Consider the following 20,927-nt stretch of genomic DNA (forward strand, 5'->3'; position numbering starts at 1 on the left):
TCTTACAAATAATTGGACATTCTTGCCTTACCACAAATTTTACATCTTGTACCATTTTTTTTTAAGTGAGCAAATTTGCAATTCCTCTAAAGATAAAAAGAAAAGAAGAAGCAATATACGTTTTTTTTTTTTTTGTTGAAAATTTTAATCTTATTCAATATTTTTTTTGATAAAAGGTAATAAAAGGAAAAGAATTGTAATTGTTTGTTTGTTTGTGCTATTTTGTTTTTTTGTTCTAAACTAGTAAAGTAAAAATTGTTCTGAACTCACCTGGTGGCTGGTTCCTCATGCCTATGAGAAGATGAAAGTTCTCTTCACCTCGTCGTCCCCATCCCACATCCCTATCTCCCTAAATCCGCTTAAACCCTTCACTCTCTATCCTCTAATCAGATCAACTCTCAATTACTTCCTATTCAATTTCTCCTCCATCACTTCCTTCACAAGCACTTCAATTTCGTTTTCAAAATTCTTTTGATTTTGATCCTTCTCTCTGTCGGTGATCAGCTGCTGAATCATTTGTTTTCTTTCAATAAATTGATTTTGTTGTTACATTGCTGTATTAAATTATTGAGATGAAATCGAAAATAAAATGGGCAGCATTAGGAGGGCTGGTGTTATCATTCGTTTCATTGCTTGTTCACTTGTTTCTTGCCAAGTCCAGTGCTGATCTTGTACAATACACTGCAATTACCGTTTTTACTGAGGATTTAACTCCAACTTTAGCCACTAGAAAGGTACTGTTTCTATTCGATTAAGACGATATAATTCTACTACATCTATTAAATTGATTTGTTTGCCTTATGCTTATGTTTTTTGATAAAAGCTGATGATTTTATTGAATGCTGGGGAAGACCCATGTAGAGAATATTACAAATTATCTACAAACAGCACCATTTATCGGCACTGATCAGAATTTCCTAGGGCTCAAAATGTATATACTAAATGTTGGAACTTTGTTATCTATTGTTTCTAGTACTAATAATCTGGATATCTATTGTTTTGTTGTTTAAGAGTATTTACATCTTTTTTGACAATACAATGCTAAATCTTTTTAGGGTCCTGGGTTTCGTAAGTTGTGGGGAAATGTGAAGTCATTGGAGCCATTGCACCCTTATCTAAATCCAAGAAGTACATATCCTGGTAATCCTTGCAATTCTTTAGTTATTTACTGTTCTGAATTAGTCACATGATCCTGGCTGGATTGTGTATTTTTATGAATCCCTCTTTTATGTTCTTATTTTACTTTACTTGCAAATATTTAATGATAAATTGCATAGTTGGAAACACAATGAATATACTGCAATGAAATGTGTATGTAGAAAGCAAGAAATGAAGGTATTGGAGAGATTATCTTATGGTATCTGATGATGGTAACGGAGCAGCAGTAGTTTCTTCAGGAAGCATTTTTCAGAAAAAGAGAAGCTACTCCCTCCATTATTTGACAAATTGATGGTATTTGATCGGGCACGGAGTTTAAGAAAGCAATAAAGGCTTCTGACACGTAAGCAGAAAATGTATAACATACCATAAATAAGTACTCTTAGTACCTTGTGGTCTACAATGTGCCGTGTCAATTCTTATTAAATCATGCTTTAAAGTAAAGCGGGAATGTTACCAAATATAGAAAGATATAAATCTTCTTGGAACTAATAGGAAATGAAAGAATAACATAGAAAATGGAATGGAGGGAATGTGCACAAGCTGGCCTGGACGTCATGGTTCTCAAAAAGGAAAAAAGGAATGCATGGAGTACCATATTTTACATATGCTATTGTTTTTGCTTTCTAGGTTACAGAAGCATAGAGTTTACACATGGCAGTTATGATCTACACTTCTAGTTACTTATAGGTTGGAGATTCTGGGCCAGGCTATCTGAAAATTGAAATTGACTCGCTGCCTCCACCATTTTAAAGTTAACAGTATTTTTTACAACAACAATGTTAAGTACTTCCATCATCAGTTGGAATTGATTCTTTCTTTTCTCCTATTTTTCGCGGTTTCAGTGGCCGTTGAACAGAACAATGGCTTCATCTATGCAAAAATATCTGGTAGTTTTGAGAAGATCAGGAACTCGGTATGCTCATTTTATTGTTGAAAAGACTTCTGCCCTTTTTGCACCAAATTGTTGAGTGAAGAGTTCCTAACAGGTTCCCCTTTTCTCATAGATTGTTGATCTGGTTGCCATATCGAGACTTCTAAATGCCACACTTGTAATTCCAGAGATTCAAGAAAGTGCTCATTCAAAAGGCATCAGGTCCTGATTAATTTGACTTAAAAAATAAGGAGGGGTTTGTGACACTTTAATGACATCCCTGAATTTTAAATTATATTTTAATTGTGCAGTTCCAAGTTCAAGAGTTTTTCATACCTTTATAATGAGGATCAGTTTATAGCAGCCTTAGCAAATGATGTCACAATTGTGAAGAGTCTGCCACCTGTCTTGAGGGAGGCTAGGAGACGGAAAGAGTACCAAATTTTCAAGCCCAAAAGGTCTGCCTCTCTGAGATTTTATACGTCTGAAGTTTTACCTAAGTTGGAGAAAGCAAAGGTCATCGGACTAATATTGACAGATGGAGGATGTCTACAGGTATGATTATTCCCTTCAATTTTGTTTTCAAGCCACCATAATCTTAGATGTGTATTAAATTGTATTAAGTAGTAGTAAGATATTTGTATCCTTTTTCAAAGTTATAGTGTAAATTGTACATATATAAGCTTGAAAACGCAGAATTTTTCAAAATTAGGGGTACACAACTCTACTTGTATATGTAATGCTTTGTAGAGTCTTGACGTGATGCAAAACATTTGAAGACAAACCCGTACCACATTCTTTTCATATTGTTAACATCACAAACAATAGATTCATGTTTTTCCACATTCATTTATGACTAATAAAAGCATTGACTATAGAAAGGCAGCCTGGTGCACTAAAGCTCCCCCTATGCGCAGGGTCCGGGTAAGGGCCTGAGCATAAGGGCCTATTATAGGCAGTCTTACCTTGCATTTATGTTAGAGGATGTTTTCAAGGCTTGAACCCGTGACCTCCTGGTCTCATGACAACAACTTTACCAGTTATTCCAAGGCTCCCCTTCAAATTTTAAAAAAAGAAAAAAAAGCAATGACCTACTAGAAGCTTAACCTCTATGTAATGTCTAACCATATTCACAATATCTGTGCTATGGAAATTTTCTTAAAAAAGGAGTGCAGTGATGGGTTGGTGTTAGATGGGTGTCCAGCTGACATGCCTATCAGACTTGAGCATATCTTGAATATGCTGCCAAAGAGTTTATGACCATGCTCCCCTAACCTTTGACAACAGTGATCATTTTTTAGAGGGAGTTGCTAGTTCAGTGCTTGAAGACGGATGATAAAAAAAAGAACACATAAAAGGAAATAGTGAGATAGTGAAGGAGGAATACATCTGTTAGTGTGGAATGGCTGGAAGAGGCTTTGTCTTTTGTCTAGACACAAGACATCAACAAACAATCTCTGAAATGATCCTAAACATTTCCCTACTTTCTATCAGAAAGTCATCTTTTCTCTTCTTTGCAATCTCATCTTACATTGATCATAGAATTTATCTTGTATCATTTGACACACCCATTTATAATGGGGTATTTCCAATATATCATACACTTGACACACCCATTTATAGCCAGATATCCTAACCTTCTCGGACTCGAAAATGTCGCTGGGTGCTTGTCGGACCGGATCCTCTAAAAGTAGTCCATTTTGGAGGATTCGATATGGGTGCGACAACATTTTCGGAGAGTCCGAGCAACATTGTTTCTACCATCTCTGTTAAAGTCCACTATTTTTAAATTATCCTTATTCGGTTGAGGTAGATATTTGATTTGCATAGTAACTCAAGCCTAGTTTACAGAGGTGAGAAATATTGGGGGGGGGATTTAGGTAACTATTCAAAGTAGCAATTACTTGTTCACTTTTCCCAAATGAATGAATTACTCATAAGACGGAATAAAAACATTTCTTCTTGCCTATGAATAAGTCATTTGAACTGAAAAAGCTAGGTGCAATGCTAAGAAGTTGTATGAATTGGTAGAAAAATAATAATTTTACCAACAATCTCTTTCCTCCTCTCTTTTCTCAGGCAACCACCTTCTGTGGTAGTCTATCCCCTCCTTTTTATTTCATCTTTGCTCTAATAATTTTCTGTAGTGAAGAATAAGGGAGAACAAGATCTATTTTAATGCTGGGTTTAAGTCTTTAGACATTACGAGATGGTCCACTGGCAACTCACTATTGTTTGAATGGGTGGAAAGAAGTCGTAAGATGATGAGGAGATCGACCATGAGCAGTAAGATTGTGGAATAGATCTGCTTCACTCTCAAAGAAGCGTCAACAGACAATAAGAAAGTGGTAAGGAAATGGAAAACCACAGAGCAGGATTCAGAGCATTTCTGTACCAGAAAGCATAATGTGCATGGGAGTTATATGAGCATCTTGTCATTAAAAGAGGGGGAAGGTCAGTCTTAATTATGCCAGAATCAACATTGAATGCAGGATGGTGTGACATTGCTTATAAGATAGAAAACTTCGTTAAATGCTCCATAAAATTGCCAGTGGTTGGCCCTTCAAGGCTTACAAAAGCCAACTATCCATACTCGAAGGTGGTACAAGATAGTAAATGGCAGTCAAAGAACCTTAGAATAGCAGAGTTAAAAAGCCAAAAAAGGCAAAATTGACATTTCTGTCATAGTTGATCTTTTGGAAGATGGACTTTTAAAGAGATGTCTAGTGGAGTGTTTTGGAGAAGAGGCAAAGGAAAGACCCACATTGGCAGACTTGAGAAGATGGTCATGTAAGTTGGAAATATGAATTTGGGGTGAATATCTATGAGATGTATGGAGAGATGTTTTTATTTGATTTTCCCAATTGATATATGGCTGAGAAAACTCTTCAAGGGCAATGGTTCTGGATAACGTTCGGGCTCCAACTAGAATGGTGGAACCCATTGGTGTTGGGGACCACCTTGAACTCCATTTCAGCGAAGGAAACTTGGATTTAAAACAATCAAAATTCCTCTCCATTTGTGGTCGCAATTTTTTTTCCAAGAAATTGGAGAATCTTGTGTGGGTTGGGTGGCCACAAAAGAAGAAACAAAACGTAGAAGCCATTTAAAATGGGCGAAAATTCTGGTTCTGAATGATGGAAGAAACTTGCCAAGAGGAAGAAAGAAATTAGAGTACCTTGTGGGGGTTGGGTGGCCATAGAAAAAGAAACAAAACTTAGAAACCATTTAAATAAGGTGAGAATTCTGGAAGTTAACAGTACCCGACGACATTCAGGGATGGATGTAGACCCATCGGGTTCTGAATGATGGAAGAAACTTGCTAATAGGGAGAGGGAGAGGAAGGGAAGAGGAAAGAAACTTGCCAAGAGGAAGAGAAAGAAGGAGAGGGAAAGGGAGAGGGAGAGGGAGAGGGAGAGGGAGGAGAGGGCGAGGAGAATCTTGTTGCGGTTGGGTGGCCACAGAAGAAGAAACAAAACATAGAAACCATTTAAAATGGGCGAGAATTCTGTTTCTGAATGATGGAAGAAACTTGCTAGGAAGAAGAAGTAGAAGAAGGATGAGGAGGAAGATTCTGATTCCGAATGATGGAAGTAACTTGCCAAGAAGAAGTCCGGTTCTGAATGACGAAAGAAACTTTCCAAGAAGGAGTAGGAGGAGGAGAGAAAGATTACCCAAAGGAAGAGAAAAATCAGTGAAAACCTTAGAGGAGAAGCAGATCCAAAGTCAAACAAAGATGGGTCTCTTGAAATAAGACGTCGCGAAGGAGAAAAGAAGAATCAGTGAAAACCCTAGAGAAAAAGCAGACTAGAAGTCAAACAAAGCTAGGCCTCTTGAAATAAGAAGTCGCGAAAGAGGAAGAGAGAGAGAGAAAAATTACCTGAAGGAAGAGAAGAATCGGTGAAAATCCTAGAGGAGAAACAGACCAGAAGTCAAACAAAGTTGGGTCTCTTGAAATAAGAAGTCACGAAGCAGGAGGAGGAAAGAAATTACCTGAAGGAAGAGAAGAATTAGTGAAAACCCTAGAAAAGATGCAAACCAAAAGTCAAACAAAGTTGGATCTCAAATAAGAAATCGGGAAGGAGGAGCGAATTACCGGAAGGAAAAGAAGAATCACTGAAAATCCTAGAGGAGAAGCATACTAGAAATCAAACAAAGATGGATCTCTTGAAAAAGAAGTTGGACTCTTTTTCCCCCCTTAAAATCGACCTTTTAAAACTTACAAAATAGAAAGCGTCGGTTCCTGCGCTTCACGCATCTGCACTCTTTAGTGCTTCTCTTCACCTCTATCGCTTCACGTCTTCGAAGCATAACTGGCTTGCATCACTTTGCTTCATCGCTTAAAATGATCAAGCGCTCGCTTTCCTGAATACTGTGATAATATATGCAAAGTACCAATATTATCCTTAAACAAGTACCACAATTATCCTTTTAAATGAGTGATGTTGGGAGTTTAACACGTCTGTTCATTTTTCTTTCTTTATAAAGAATGAACTTTTAGATCAAGTGGGTTCCAACAAGTCATGTCATTAAGGGTAAGGGAATGCTATGTTTAGTTTTCAAAAAGAGACGATGTCATTCTTTTTAGGACAAATTAGGAAGGAAAGCGTGTTCCATAAATTGGGACATAGATAGACTTATTTTCGTTTAATCTTTGCTACAACTACTACTATGTCTTAGTTTAAAACAAGTTGGATCGGCTATATGAATCCTCACTGTTCATGATTCTCTATTTAAGTTCATCTCAAGCCAACAATGTGTTAAATAGAGCCGTCAAAAAAGGCTTGGCCCGCGAGGCCGACCCAACCCAACCCTTGAATTAAGTAGGGTTGGGCTAAATTTTTTCAGGAACGAGGCTTTTTAGCCCAGCCTTATGAGACCTGCCAGCCTCAGAGGCTCAACCCGCGAGCCTCAGAGGCTAGCCCGCGACCCGTGGATCATGAATTTTAAAAATATTTATTATATATATTTTAAATAAAATTTTATTTGTTAAAAAATTGTCAAGAAATATTTTTAAAAATTAAAATCAACTCCAACTCCTGCACAACTTTTACATTTTAGTGCCTTAGCCCATTAGATTTTCTTAATCAACAACGGCCCACTAGTGACTAACCATTAATCTATTAGGTTTTCTATCTACTTTTATTTTATATATAAGCATATAACTAAATAAGAAAAGATTTGTCCTTTAGTCTATATATTATCATTTTTCTACTTCTCAACTTCTCTGTATAACTGTATTCCTTATATGTTTTCTTGATTTGGGTATTTCAAGAACTTAGCAAAGTTGATAATTTTAGCTGATTTATATTATGTTATAATCGTTCTTGTGCCATTTTATCTAGTTATGATAACTATTTCTGTTAAGTGGTGGAAGATTTTTTCATCAGACCATTGTTCTAGAGTCAACATATTTGAGTCATTTTTTGCATTTTAACTTTTGTCTTTTTCACTTTATAGCTGCTAATGATTCTTACACTATGAACTTAATTAGTTCTAATGAAATGCCTAGTTTTGCTTAGTTCAACAAAGATTTGTTAAGTTTTTGGACTGCCTTGCTTTGTTGGAAATCTTCTAAACTAGCTAGTTATTTTTGGGAGGAGTGGTGGAAAGAAACTAGTCAATTGGAATTATTATAATTAAGACACTAATATTGTTGATCTTTTGATTGAAGGGCCAGCCCGTCCCAACCCGCAACCCGATTAGGGCTGAGTTGGGCTAATATTTTCTAGGCCCTTTAGTTAAAAGGATCAGCCCGTCCTAGCCCATTTAAGTCGCTGACCCTTTAGGGTTGGGTTGGGCGAGTCCATTTTGACAGCTCTAGTGTTAAACAAAAACGCTATAAGAAGTATTAGAAGTTCTCAATATTTTCTATTAGCATAAATTTTTTTGCTAGGGCTAAATGATTTCTAAAAAGCATAGAAGCTAAAGTAAACTTACTAACATGACCAAAACAGATTTCCAACAAATAGTGCCGCCTATATAAATCTTTTTCTTTTATTGAGTCCTATCTTTAGCTAAGTTTGCATGAATTACAAAGAGTTTTAGGTTCATCTCGTTCCTTGACATCTTAACTTCATTGTTATCAAAAGCAAAAAGCACAAAAAAACTCTAAGGTTCGTTGGGGTTTTATGCTCAAATAAAGCATGAGCTTTAATGGAAAAAGGCGCAAAGGGAGGAAAAAATACAAATATATATGTTTAGTCCAAGACAAACAATTATAAGCATCAGTGACAAATATATGGATAAAGAAAGTGAAAAAATTTACGATAAAGTGACTATCAATTGTTTATGTTGCCTATTCAAAAGAGGCTCATTGGGAAGGAAAAGTATGTCTTAGAACCTTGATGACGACACTGATGCGCACATTTAACAAGGCAAAGCACTTAACATGTTTTGAGCCTCGCTTCGGGGCTTAAGCTCGCCTTTGACAACATTGATTCACTCATCATCTTTACATCTAGGGACAAGTACATTGGAAGGTGGACGCAGGACATGAAAACACCATCTCAAGTGACCTCGCATTTTATTCTTAATATGTGCTACTTTTGGAGAATGTTGTATTTTTAATCTTGTGTAATGTTGTATGATTGGACATCCATCTTAGCGTTCACATCTTTGCACTCATTTACATTATCTGCCAACATTCACTCGCATAACCTCTGATTTTATAATATTTCATGCTTATTTTCTTAAGAGGAAAGTTTAACATGATCATTGCTGATTTTTCCCTATTTAATATTTACGTGCCTAATGCTTAGTTTGTATTGGCCTAAAATGACCATCTAATCAAGTTCAATTTCTTCTCAGTCTGTCCTTCCCCCTAGCATGGCCGAGTATCAGAGGCTTAGATGTCGAGTGTCATTTCATGCCCTTCAATTTCGCCCAGAAATTGAAGCTCTTGGAAAGCTCATGGTGGAAAGGTAAGGAATTGAAATTTTTGTACTCTATATTTGCCTTTTTTTTAATCAAGATATTTGCCATCTTAGTTGTCATCATCTTAGCGCTTAATGTTTTTTGAACTAAAATGGTTTGTATCTGGGAATTGGTAGCTAATATTTGATTTAAAGAATGTGTTCTCATATTTTTTTTTTCAGTTCATAAAAAAATGTTGTTTTGAATTTGTAACTTATGCACCCAAGGGTGTGGCCTAGTGGTCAATGAAGTGATTGAGAGCCATGAGGTCTCAGGTTCAAATCCTAGCGGAGGTAAAAAATACTAGGTGTTTCTTTCCATTTGTCCTAGCCTTGGTGGACAGTGGACAGATAACTCTGGTACCTATTGCTGGCAGGAGGTGGCAGGTATTCCGTGGAATTAGTCGAGGTGCGCGGAAAATGGCCTGGACACCACGATCATCATAAAAAAAAAGAATGTCTGAAGAATGTCAAAGTTTATACTTTTAAGGTTGAAAAGACATGTCTGGTGAAAGTGTAATTTTTTCATTCCTTAAATATCATAATGTCCTGGTAGATGAATCTTACTGATATATTTGTTTAGATCTAAGTTGCACTAAGGGACTAAGGTTTGAAGGATATCACACGTATTGTTTTCGAAAGCAAAAATTTAAGAGAAAATGACAATGCATGAAAGTTTTAGGGAAATGGGAGAAGCGAACCCATTTTTAAAATGAAATGCACAATCTATCGAAAATACAAGCTCCCAGGCTTTGGTCTAGTGGTAAGAGAACAACACGTGATGTGTAGGTTTGGTGCATGTCACAGCTTCATTTCCTACTGCAGACAGAAGCCTGGTATTTTAGAAGAGAAGGGTAGAGGGGCAGGTCCTTTATCCACCGAATTTCGAACCATGAGCCTCTGGCACTCTGGGATTTCTCAGTTTTCTGGAAAAAGAAGTTTATCAAAAAATATAAAAAAAGACCTAATATATGAATTTGGTACTCATAACATCAAAATGCAATTAAAACTTCTAATTCCGCAAACAAGAATGATAATCTAGGTTCAACACCTCAACTCTAACATCATTTAATGTATTTTCAAGGTGGCCACAGAAAGACAACTTCCATTAAAAAAATTGATTCTCCAGATACAAATGATCAACCATAAAGTGGATATCCTCAATTGAAAATTGATGGGCGCCTTATAATTAATAAACCGTAAAACGGAATGAATATGCAATCTTCAGTTTCAAATTAGTTCTTCAGTAATTTACTAACTGCATTTACAGAGCAGAAGAGAGAAGCAAATAAGAAGCCTAGAATCAAAAGTAGCAGAAGAAAATGACCACATACTAGAAGATAAAGAAAGATTCATTGTTTGAGATGAAAAAGGGAATCTAAATAAAGGAGGTTCCGTTATGGTAGTATTAGAAGACGATGGGTCACAAATTTGAGAAGAAAAAGAAGATAATGATGAGAAAGAGGACGCCGAAGCGCACATGGAGTGGAGCTCTACTATTTAACACTAAAGATCCTTAACTTTTACCCCCCTTTTCTCTTTTTTTTTTCCTTACTCTGTTTGTGCCTCATTGAAGTATGAAGGCAATAATTATTTGCTTCACATCAGTCTGTCGCTTTGAAAAATGAGCCGGTACTTTAAATAACACTAATCTTACAGACGCTGCAAAGGTTGAAGCATTATTATATTCAATAAGACCAGGTGATGACCTTTAGTAACACTAATTATACCAATACTGTGAAGGTTGAATTTGTTATTATAATTTATTGTGAAAATTTGTTGGTGAATGTGTGGACTTATTTGGTGGGATCATACAGTTTTTTATTGCATAAGTAAGTTGTACGGTGTGGAATTGGATTCTCACAGCAGACAATCTGAGGAGGAGGAAAAGGATTGTTGTGAGTTCACATTGCAGGTGCAAAAAAGATGAAGAAGGTGCAAATTACCCACTGTTGCATTGTAGAGCGACTTCACAAGTATGGGCAGTGGTATTCTCCATAAGATATCAATTGGGTTCTACTTAATAGTGTGCTACTGAGTTGAAGAATAAGGAAGTACAGTGACTGAGAGGAAAGCTGTGTGGAAAGCTAGTCCACTATTCATTTTTTGAACATTATTTGATATGAAAGGAATAGGAGGTTGGTTCATCGCTATGAAGAAGAGCTCAAGAAATATGAAAAAAGAACTTGCTTTTTCATATATTTATAATTTGAGCAAAGAATATCTTTCATGTAGATAGTTAGATAGGCTTGACAGAACATCAAGCTAGCTTACATACATTATATGTGTTTTTGACACCCCTTATGTTTTAAGATGTGCTCTTTGATTTAACAAAGAACAAATTTGTATGGTACTGGTGAAAGCTATAGCTGCACACGTTAGTTCAACTTAGCACCAGATTTCTGATTTAATACAATTACTATTTTACCAGTACAAAAAAAGGCTAGATATTTTTATGGACTAGGCAGTTGAGAGTTCTACTTGGCTTGCTCAAAATTACCTACTTAGACTCAAATACACACTTTTTTGTTGGCTTTTTGGTGCAACATGGTGGGTATACATGAAGTGGATACTATAATAGACTTTTCCCGATTATTACATGTGCAGTAAAAGAGTTGAGTATTTGTACCTTCTCTAATGCAAATTTCTAGCACTTGGTGCTGGAGAGTGAACAAAATGAAAATACATATCAAATGAAAGTTTATCTGATCAACTTCTTGCTTCTTTCTTTTCTCTTTTCTTTTTGGGGTGCGCTGAGAGTTTTTGTTTCTCTTGTCAACAGATGATAAACATATTTATTCCTCTGCAGGTTACGAACTTCAGGTCAATCTTACCTTGCCTATCATCCTGGGCTTAAGAGAGATGCCCTTGCCTATCATGGTTGTGCTGAAATATTTCAGGTTCCTAACTTTTCCTTTATTAATGTATTCTCTTAACCTGATTGCGGTTGTATCCTACTTGGACTGTCTAATCAGTTCATCTCTGTTGGAAAATGGAATAATTTTGGTAATTTCTAGAAATTAGCACAAAAAAAGATGTATTCATCTTCAAATTGTGATGTGGGTATCAATGCTGAGAACAGGGGATGATACATGACAAAGCTAGGTTATTTGGCTTACATACGTAAATAAAAGTTAGCATTAAGTATCATGGGCTTTCTCTTATCTTGTAGCTAGTATCAATTCTAGTTTGTGTTCTTGAATTTAGCTTTGGGAAATGCAAGAATTGTGGATGAGGATCTGATGGTCCTAAAGATTCCACAAACAGTTACAAATGCCAAGACTACTCTACATTGATGAGAATCTGGCATTAGAATCAGCAGCATATTCTTATCCCCTACATAATATGTTTAGTTAAACCAAGTCTTTAAATAATCAAATAAAAAAGGTTTGGTTGAACCAATGGGAGGGGAAGAGAAAGGGGGATGGACACATGTTAAGTTTACTTAAAAAGAAGGATTTATCATCGCCACATCCTTTTTGGCATGACACGGGTGAGTTCATGAGATTTACTTCTTCCTTTTTGTCCAATTCTGAAGTGTTGATAAAAGCTGTCTGAATCAGGCTTTCATATGCAATCTTCAGTTTTTACTACCTCTCCGCTTTTCTTCATTACTTCAAAACCATACTAAGAAATTGATCCGAATTTTTGCCCAGCCCAAATAGTCAATCAAATAAATAAACCAAGGCAAAAGGACTACTCAGATGCAAGTGTTGCAAAGGGAAAGAGTCCCAAGTGTCGAATCCCACAGAGAATAAGCACAAATAAGTTCTAATAGGATTATCAATCTACTTCTTAAAACCAAACAAGAAACAAGGATGAATTGAGAACTTAAATAAAAACAAACTAAACTATTAATTAAATGGATTAACATGTGAAGTAAAAGGCAATCTGGTTAATTGCGGAGTGTTTACTACAGAGAAAAGAACAGGGTCTGGGTCAAGGATTTGAGGGCTCATTCTTTAAGCTTGCAGCACCAGTGGCTTTGGAGATTCAATATGGAAGATAGGGTTTTGTTGAGGGAAGTTATTGTTATGAAATATGAGCTTCTTAATGCCTGGATTGCCAAGCAATCACAGTTTCCTAGTATTTTGGGCATCTGGAAACATTTGATAGCACAATTGAACTCTTTTCGGCTCAACACTTCTGTAGCTGTTGGCAATGGCATAAAAACAAGTTTTTGGATAGATACATGGCCTGGTCATCACCTCAAAAGGAGCAATACCCCACTCTTTTCACTGTGGTGCAAGACTATGAAGCCACCATTTCAAATTGCAGATCAGACCAGGGATGAAAAATCATTTTTTGGCGGCATATAAATGATTGAGAAATGGATAGTCTCTGTGCACAACTTTCCCATGCCTCTCCTTCAACCTACCTTTTCTTCCACAAAATCATAATGTCAGTTAATAAGGTGGAAAGTTCTGAGTTACTCTTTCCATTCTATTTATGCTATATTTGGATAATCTTTCATTTCTCAACCTGTCTTTTCAAGTATAGGTGTGGCTAATTGTCATTCATTTGAATAGTTTGAGAAAAAATGAAAATGAAAGGAAGTGATTATGACTGTAATTCTGGACCATGAAGTGAGTTAATCATTCTATTGATGGGAATATAAAAGAGAAGGAAAACGAAAAAAAAAGAAGGCCAGAGAAAGATGCAATATTAGCAGTGCGAAGCAACGAGAGTATTGCTGCAGTTAATCTGTTGAGCCTATCTGGTCTAATGAACCTAATGATGCCTTTTCCTTTTAAAAAACAACTGATATCATGCCTTATCGAAAATAAATAAATAACTGATACCATGACATCTGTAACCTATTGCTTTCTGTTGGTGTAGGATGTTCACACAGAACTTATACAATACAGGAGGGCCCAGATGATTAAACAAGGAATTATCCGTGAAGAACTTAATGTTGACTCACATGCTCGGAAGAGAAATGGATCTTGCCCACTCATGCCAGAAGAGGTACTTTTTGAATTTTCTCTTCAACTCTTTATCAACAGTTTATTCATCTGTCTCAAAGTACAATTTTTGTAAGTTGCTTTATACAATATATTACATCTACAAGCTACCTTTTGATGCAGATACCTTTTAGATAGCATCCATGAAGTGCACTTTTTTTCTTCTTCTTTATTTGTGGCTAATTAGTGCACTTTGTTACCAGCTCATCGGACTTCTTTAAATACAGTCTAAGGGTCTTCATGTTCCTAGATTTACTTTATGCTCTAGATTCTTTTTTCACAACTGGGAAGAGATTGAGGGTTCCTTATTGCTTGCCTATTGATGTAGAGATGAGAGCTTAAGACACTGTAAAGATCAATGCAGTTCTTTTAATCTGTAAAATAAGAAGTATTATTGATGTAGAAAAATAAACAGCATAAAGAGAATGCTGTTACAGGTTACATTCAAAAAAAAGAGCAAGGACTTCACAAAAAGTGTAGTTAGTTTAGCCAATGAATTGGCTGCTAATATAGTTTAATATGGCGGGACATCCACCTTTAGCTATCTTGTATATCACGGAATAAATAAAGATTGCCTTAGAGGATATATTTTCACAGAGGAACTGTCGGTAATTCAAATCCTCTTTGTTGTTCATTGATTGAGCTTGGGAAGGTTGATGCTAATGCTCTCTAGTTATGAGCACAAGTTCTTTCCTTCACAGAATTGCATGTTCGGTTAATTCTCAAAAGAAAAAAGAGAGTTAAATGCCTCAAAACCCCGTGAATTATTCACATTTTGTTAGATTAATACTTAAACTATCGGGTGTTGCTGTTACCCCTTGAACTATAACATTTCCTATGTAAAACCCCATGCAGTACCAAGTAGCATGGAGAGTGGCCCCACTCTCTTTGTAGTGTAAGTGAGTTCAAAAATAAGCCAAAAGAGCATCTATGTGGAATTTTACATACAACAACATACCCAGCGTAATCCCACAAATATATATTTTAATTTTTTTTTCTTTCTTCTGGTAAACACAATTACAAAGGCATAACCCATAGTCCGTACAACATTTATTTTAGTTATGTTTTATATTCAAACTTTTCAATTAGGTTTATTATTATTGAGTAATTTTTGTTTTAGTCTCCTATTAGGTTTACTGTTATTGATTATTCTTTTATTTCACTGTTATTTCAGAAATATGAGTTTTCAACTGAATTTACTATTATAAAAAGTTTTATTGCATTTTGAATAAGAAGAAAAATAAATGAATAAATTTGGATAAGCCAATAAGAAAGAACAAATAAGAAAAAAATGTTTTATGCTTTGACATTCCCTTTTTGGTTTCTTATTTTTTTGACATTCAGTTTTTAGTCGTGATATTTAATCACGACTAAAATATGGTTATGGGTTTCAAGTTACGCTGCGCGGACTCTTCATTTTTGTTGCCACATCGCATTCATGTCGACGCGAGACAGGTGCGAGTGCAGGATACATATGGATTTTGATCAACCCACATCGGATACTTTGACCAGAGTCCATGGACAAATTTGGGTGAAAATTGGGATTTTGATTTCTCAAAATAAAAGATAAAATAGATTTAAGGCATGGAAAAAGGCATAACTTCAATATTATAGTCCTTTTATCTCCTTTTTCGCTTTTCCTCTTGGTTAGTATTCGTTGCTTCATGTTTCAGGCCAAATGGAGAGAGACTAAGAATTCAAGCGGTTGTGTTTTGACTTCTTGTAGCCAGTTGCAATGATATGTAAGGAAAGGCTGAATGACTTTCTTTTTCTTTTGTTGAGGGGAAGAATCTGAGAGCTTGAAAGAAGAAGTTGGGGTCTTGGGGAAGACGACCTAGAAGATCTTTCAAAATTTAGAATATCTTTATAGCTCTATTTTATAATTTTGGATTTTTTTAGCTGAACCCTAGCACCTGGATCCGTACCCCAAAATTTTAAATTTTAGATTTTGTCGAATCCGGCCCTAGGGTTTGCATGTGCATTGGATACTCGCACCTGAGTCCGAGCAACTTAGGTTTCAAGTAGTTCTACTGTTATTATCAAAAGATGTTGAGATTTGAAGAAGAAAAATGAATTAATGAAAGAAAGGAATAATAACAAATAAGAAATAATGTGAAATGCCACATAGATGCTCTTTTTGGCCTATTTTCTAGCTCTCACACGCTACAAAGAGCATAAGACCACTCTTCATGTCACTTGACACTGCAGATGTTCCTTAGATAGGAAATGTTATAGTTCAGGGGTGTAACAACACCACCCATATTTTAAGTATTGAAGTGATCAAAAAAAAAAAAAAAGAACCGCTTGTTCTTCCATTGTTGCAAGTTTATGCTATTCTGACCTCCTCCTGCTTCTTCTTCTTCTTCTTCTTTCCTTTTTTTTTTTACTGAGCTTCATATACATCATAGGTTAATGTCTCCCTTATAACTGTCTTCTAGATCGTCAGCACCTCATGTGTCAAACTTTAGTTAAGGGTTTCTCTCCTTTATTTATTTGGGAGTAGAAGGTACGTGCAGTGAACAATTTTGTTTTATCTACAAACAGTATAGTTCTACTTTCAAATAAAAAATAAATATAACCGGGGGTTGCAGGGTAGGATAAGGGACCATGGGGATGAGAGGTGTGGGTGTGTAAAGTGGCGGATTTGGGGAGGCTTTAAGAGCATAATAGAAAAGTGCTCTCCTCAGAGGAATACTTTAGATGAAAAGGAAAACGAGAGAGAGAAACGCCGATCTGTAGGTTAGTAAATAACACCTTTTTAAAAAAAATGAAGAATCCCTGAAGGACCAATAGGACACGGTTCGGAACTCGGTAGATAATGTGCCCTCCCCTCTACCCTTCTCCACTTAAACTCCAAGTATTTGTCCGTGGTAGGGTTAGTAAAGAACACCTTTGTGAAGAGAGTACCTCATTAATTGACCTGATGTTCTATATTGCTTTCTGCTACTGTCTTCTTTCCAAAAAAATCCTTAAAGAGAAATCATTGCATAAATTGCAACTGTTAGTCAAAAAATGAAAAAAAGGAGAAAAGGTTGTGACCTAGTGGTTAATGAAGTAGGTTGAGAACCATGAGATCTCAGGTTTAAATGCTAGTGGAGACAAAAACTAGGTGATTTCAACCGTGAGGTTTCAGGTTCAAATCCCAATGGAGACAAAAATACTAGGTGATTTCTTCTCGTTTGTCCTGCATTAGTGGATTACCTGTTGTTGGTGGGAGGTGGCAGATATCCCGTCAAATTAGTCGAGGTGCGCGCAAGTTGGTCTGGACACTACAATTAGTTTAATAAAAGAAAAAAGAGAAAAAGGTAACAAGGTAAATTTGAGAACAAAGTAGACGTTGTGTTTATTTTATGGTTACTAACTTTTTAATCCTCCTATTCTGTAATTACAGACTTGAGGATAATTGTGAATATGCATGGTTTTCCTCGTTCTATTTCTTAATTCTTCAAATATTTTTGCAAATCTAGGTTGGCCTTCTGCTTCGAGCCATGGGTTATCCAGCTAGGACAAGAATATACTTATCAGGTTCTGAAACCTTTGGCGGACAACGGGTTATGATTCCTTTACGCGCCATGTACACCAATTTAGTTGATCGTACTTCTTTGTGCAGCAAAACAGAGCTAGCCAATTTAGTTGGCCCCGAAACCCCCATTATTCCTGATCCTGATCAGCTTTTACCCGTAAAAAGTCCAAATCAACTAAAAGCAGAATGGGACAAGTCTGGGCCCCGTCCAAGGCCTCTACCTCCTCCTCCTGATCGACCTATATATCGACATGAAAAAGAAGGCTGGTATGGGTGGATTGCCGAGAAAGATAAGGAACCAGAACCTTCTCTCAATGATCAGAGGGAGCAAGCACACCGACTGCTATGGGATGCTCTTGATTACATAGTCTCGGTGGACGCTGAAGTTTTTTTTCCTGGTTTTGACAATGATGGTAGTGGGCCTGATTTTGCGAGCTTGGTGATGGGGCACCGACTTTATGAGGTGGCATCTGCAAGAACATTTCGGCCAAACAGGTAAACTAACACCACTCCCGGTCCTTTCTTTGTTTGGTGTTTATCCATTTCTTTTTATTTTACCATCTCTTTCTAAAATGTATCTTGTATATGCAGGAAATATCTTGCAGAGTTCTTTAATACTACTGTCGATCATCTTTATTATCCACCTCGTAATTGGACTTTTGCTGTCAGAGAACACCTCAACAAAAGCCTGGCAGAAGAGGGCCTTTTGCAGGAATCTAATATATCAAAAGCAAAGTTTTTCCTCTCTCACCCTATTCCAGAATGCTCATGTTCAACTGTTAAGGCTACTGATATTGTGCATTCAGGAAAGAGCAACAATCTCCATCTGTTGTTTGAAGGGCAGAACGAGTGCCCCAAATCGATGCAACTAAGAACTCAAGAGACTAATTCTGATGAAGTTGATTCTCAAGAAGATGAGACTGATTTAGACGGGCAGTCAGAATCCGAAGGATACAATGGAACTGATGCAATTCCATCCCTGGAACAGGACGAGGAAATGGATCCTGATGATTAGGATTAGATGTACATATCTTGCCTTCATTTTCTTGTTCATTTACCTCTATGCCACCAATGCCAAGACCCACTCTGGATTAATCTTTTCTAAAAGAGTTAAACTTACAGCATCAGCATGCTGCTTTTGGAATGTCGGGATGCACTCCCAATTTTTTGGGGTCCAAATTAACTGCAAGCACAGTTCTTCAAATGTGCTTTAGAAGAATCCGTGCTGTCTGCTTAGAGTTCATTGCTTGGCATCTGGACTCCATTGGTCTCTAACATAGAACTCTCCCCCTCTCCTTCAAGCAGGAAAAGTTTTCCCATTTTCTACAGGTATACAGCATACAAAAGATGTCTAAATTTCTAGTACTTTGCAACTGCACAAAGCAAAAGTGACATTGTGAAGCCATATATAGTTAACAATGATTCTTTAATTTTCGTTGCACATCTCAAATGTTTTTCAGTAGATGTTCGAACCTTTTGGCTATCGAGTAGTTCCAAATCTAACTAGCTTTCAGTATATTGAAAATTATTTCTAGAGGAGTAAAGACCTAGTAGTGGATGACCTACAGAATAATGGTGCCTATGCCATTAGCTGAAATTTCTTGGAGCTACTCACATGGTGCAAGTCCGTTGGCCTTGTTCAAGCTCCACTTGGACAATCGCTTTGAAAAGAATGCACTCTTTTCCAAAAGTTATATGGACAAAATGGTGCTGAGGCTTGTTGGCTGCCGCCTAGAATTTGCAGAGTCAGTTGTGATGTAGTATAAATATTTTGGGACTATATTATGGAAATTGTAAGCATGACAATCATGATTCTAGTAAAACAGTACTACTATCTTAGAGAAGCAGATTCAGGATCGCCACTGAGGTCACTTCAGCTCTTTTTTAGTATTAGGGTATGATGTCTACATCACAACCGCTAGCCGCTAGGTGTTGTCCTTTTTCGAACCCTGCGTGAATGCGGAATGCTTTGTGCATCCAGCTAACCCTTTTTAATGAGGTCGCTTCAGCAGTATCTCCATAGTGAAATTAATTACTACGCCCATTATCCTACACACGTCAAAGCTCATAATAGATCAGATTAGCTGTACTGCACACAACAACAATAACATACCCAATGGAATCTCACAAAGTAGGATCTGAGAAGGTAGAGTGTATGTAGCCCTTACCATTATCAAAGATGGCAACGAATAGCAAAACAGTGCAGGACATATATGCAAGGAACCGTAACAATAACAAACAAGATGCAATCACCTAAACATAGTACACCACCGACTACATGAATAGGCTAATACTACAACCGACTAGCGGTACTGCATAAAGAAATAAAGACCTAGTAGTGGATGACCTACAGAATAATGGTGCCTATGCCATTAGCTGAAATTTCTTGGAGCTACTCACATGGTGCAAGTCCGTTGGCCTTGTTCAAGCTCCACTTGGACAATCGCTTTGAAAAGAATGCACTCTTTTCCAAAAGTTATATGGACAAAATGGTGCTGAGGCTTGTTGGCTGCCGCCTAGAATTTGCAGAGTCAGTTGTGATGTAGTATAAATATTTTGGGACTATATTATGGAAATTGTAAGCATGACAATCATGATTCTAGTAAAACAGTACTACTATCTTAGAGAAGCAGATTCAGGATCGCCACTGAGGTCACTTCAGCTCTTTTTTAGTATTAGGGTATGATGTCTACATCACAACCGCTAGCCGCTAGGTGTTGTCCTTTTTCGAACCCTGCGTGAATGCGGAATGCTTTGTGCATCCAGCTAACCCTTTTTAATGAGGTCGCTTCAGCAGTATCTCCATAGTGAAATTAATTACTACGCCCATTATCCTACACACGTCAAAGCTCATAATAGATCAGATTAGCTGTACTGCACACAACAACAATAACATACCCAATGGAATCTCACAAAGTAGGATCTGAGAAGGTAGAGTGTATGTAGCCCTTACCATTATCAAAGATGGCAACGAATAGCAAAACAGTGCAGGACATATATGCAAGGAACCGTAACAATAACAAACAAGATGCAATCACCTAAACATAGTACACCACCGACTACATGAATAGGCTAATACTACAACCGACTAGCGGTACTGCATAAAGAAATAAAATCTCTCCTGCTTTCAAATCTTTTATTTGGCTGATAAGTTCATGACTGAAAAGATGCAGATCATGAAACTAAAGGTAATGTCTCAATATGTGTGTCCACCAAAACGTCTGTGTCTTCGTTGAAAGGAAAGTATGGCCTCCTTGAGAGCTTCTTCTCCAAAGTCAGGAAATAGCGTATTTGTAAAATACAATTCAGAGTAAGCTAGCTGCCACAATAAGAAGTTACTGATTCTCTGTTCTCCTCCAGTCCTTATGAGTAAATCAGGTTTAGGGAACTTGGCACATTTGGTAGTGAGTTCTTGTTCAAATAATGTGTTGTCAATATTCTCTAATTGTATAAGACCATCCTTCACTTTACTGGCAATGTTTTTGGTTGCTTGT

At 36.8% G+C, this 20,927-nt stretch overlaps 1 protein-coding gene across 1 annotated transcript; it reads left to right on the plus strand.

Moving 5' to 3' along the window:
- The first annotated feature begins 222 nt into the window (after positions 1–222).
- On the plus strand, positions 223–18,874 carry LOC129899894 (protein EMBRYO SAC DEVELOPMENT ARREST 30). Its single transcript, XM_055974893.1, has 10 exons — positions 223–734; positions 1,056–1,140; positions 2,004–2,074; positions 2,166–2,254; positions 2,344–2,587; positions 8,843–8,955; positions 11,756–11,846; positions 13,786–13,914; positions 17,378–17,928; positions 18,025–18,874. The coding sequence occupies exons 1-10, from the start codon at positions 573–575 to the stop codon at positions 18,446–18,448; spliced, it is 1,959 nt and encodes a 652-aa protein (XP_055830868.1). The 5' UTR covers positions 223–572; the 3' UTR covers positions 18,449–18,874.
- Positions 18,875–20,927: the final 2,053 nt, after the last annotated feature.

This window comes from Solanum dulcamara, chromosome 8, assembly GCF_947179165.1.
Source record: "Solanum dulcamara chromosome 8, daSolDulc1.2, whole genome shotgun sequence".
Taxonomy (NCBI): Eukaryota; Viridiplantae; Streptophyta; class Magnoliopsida; order Solanales; family Solanaceae; genus Solanum; species Solanum dulcamara.

Coding starts and splice junctions, on each gene's coding strand:
- LOC129899894 (XM_055974893.1), top strand. CDS start 573: ATGAAATCGAAAATAAAATGGGCAGCATTAGGAGGGCTGGTGTTATCA. Junction 2,588..8,842: donor CAGATGGAGGATGTCTACAG/GTATGATTATTC, acceptor ATTTCTTCTCAG/TCTGTCCTTCCCCCTAGCAT. Junction 13,915..17,377: donor GCCCACTCATGCCAGAAGAG/GTACTTTTTGAA, acceptor TTGCAAATCTAG/GTTGGCCTTCTGCTTCGAGC.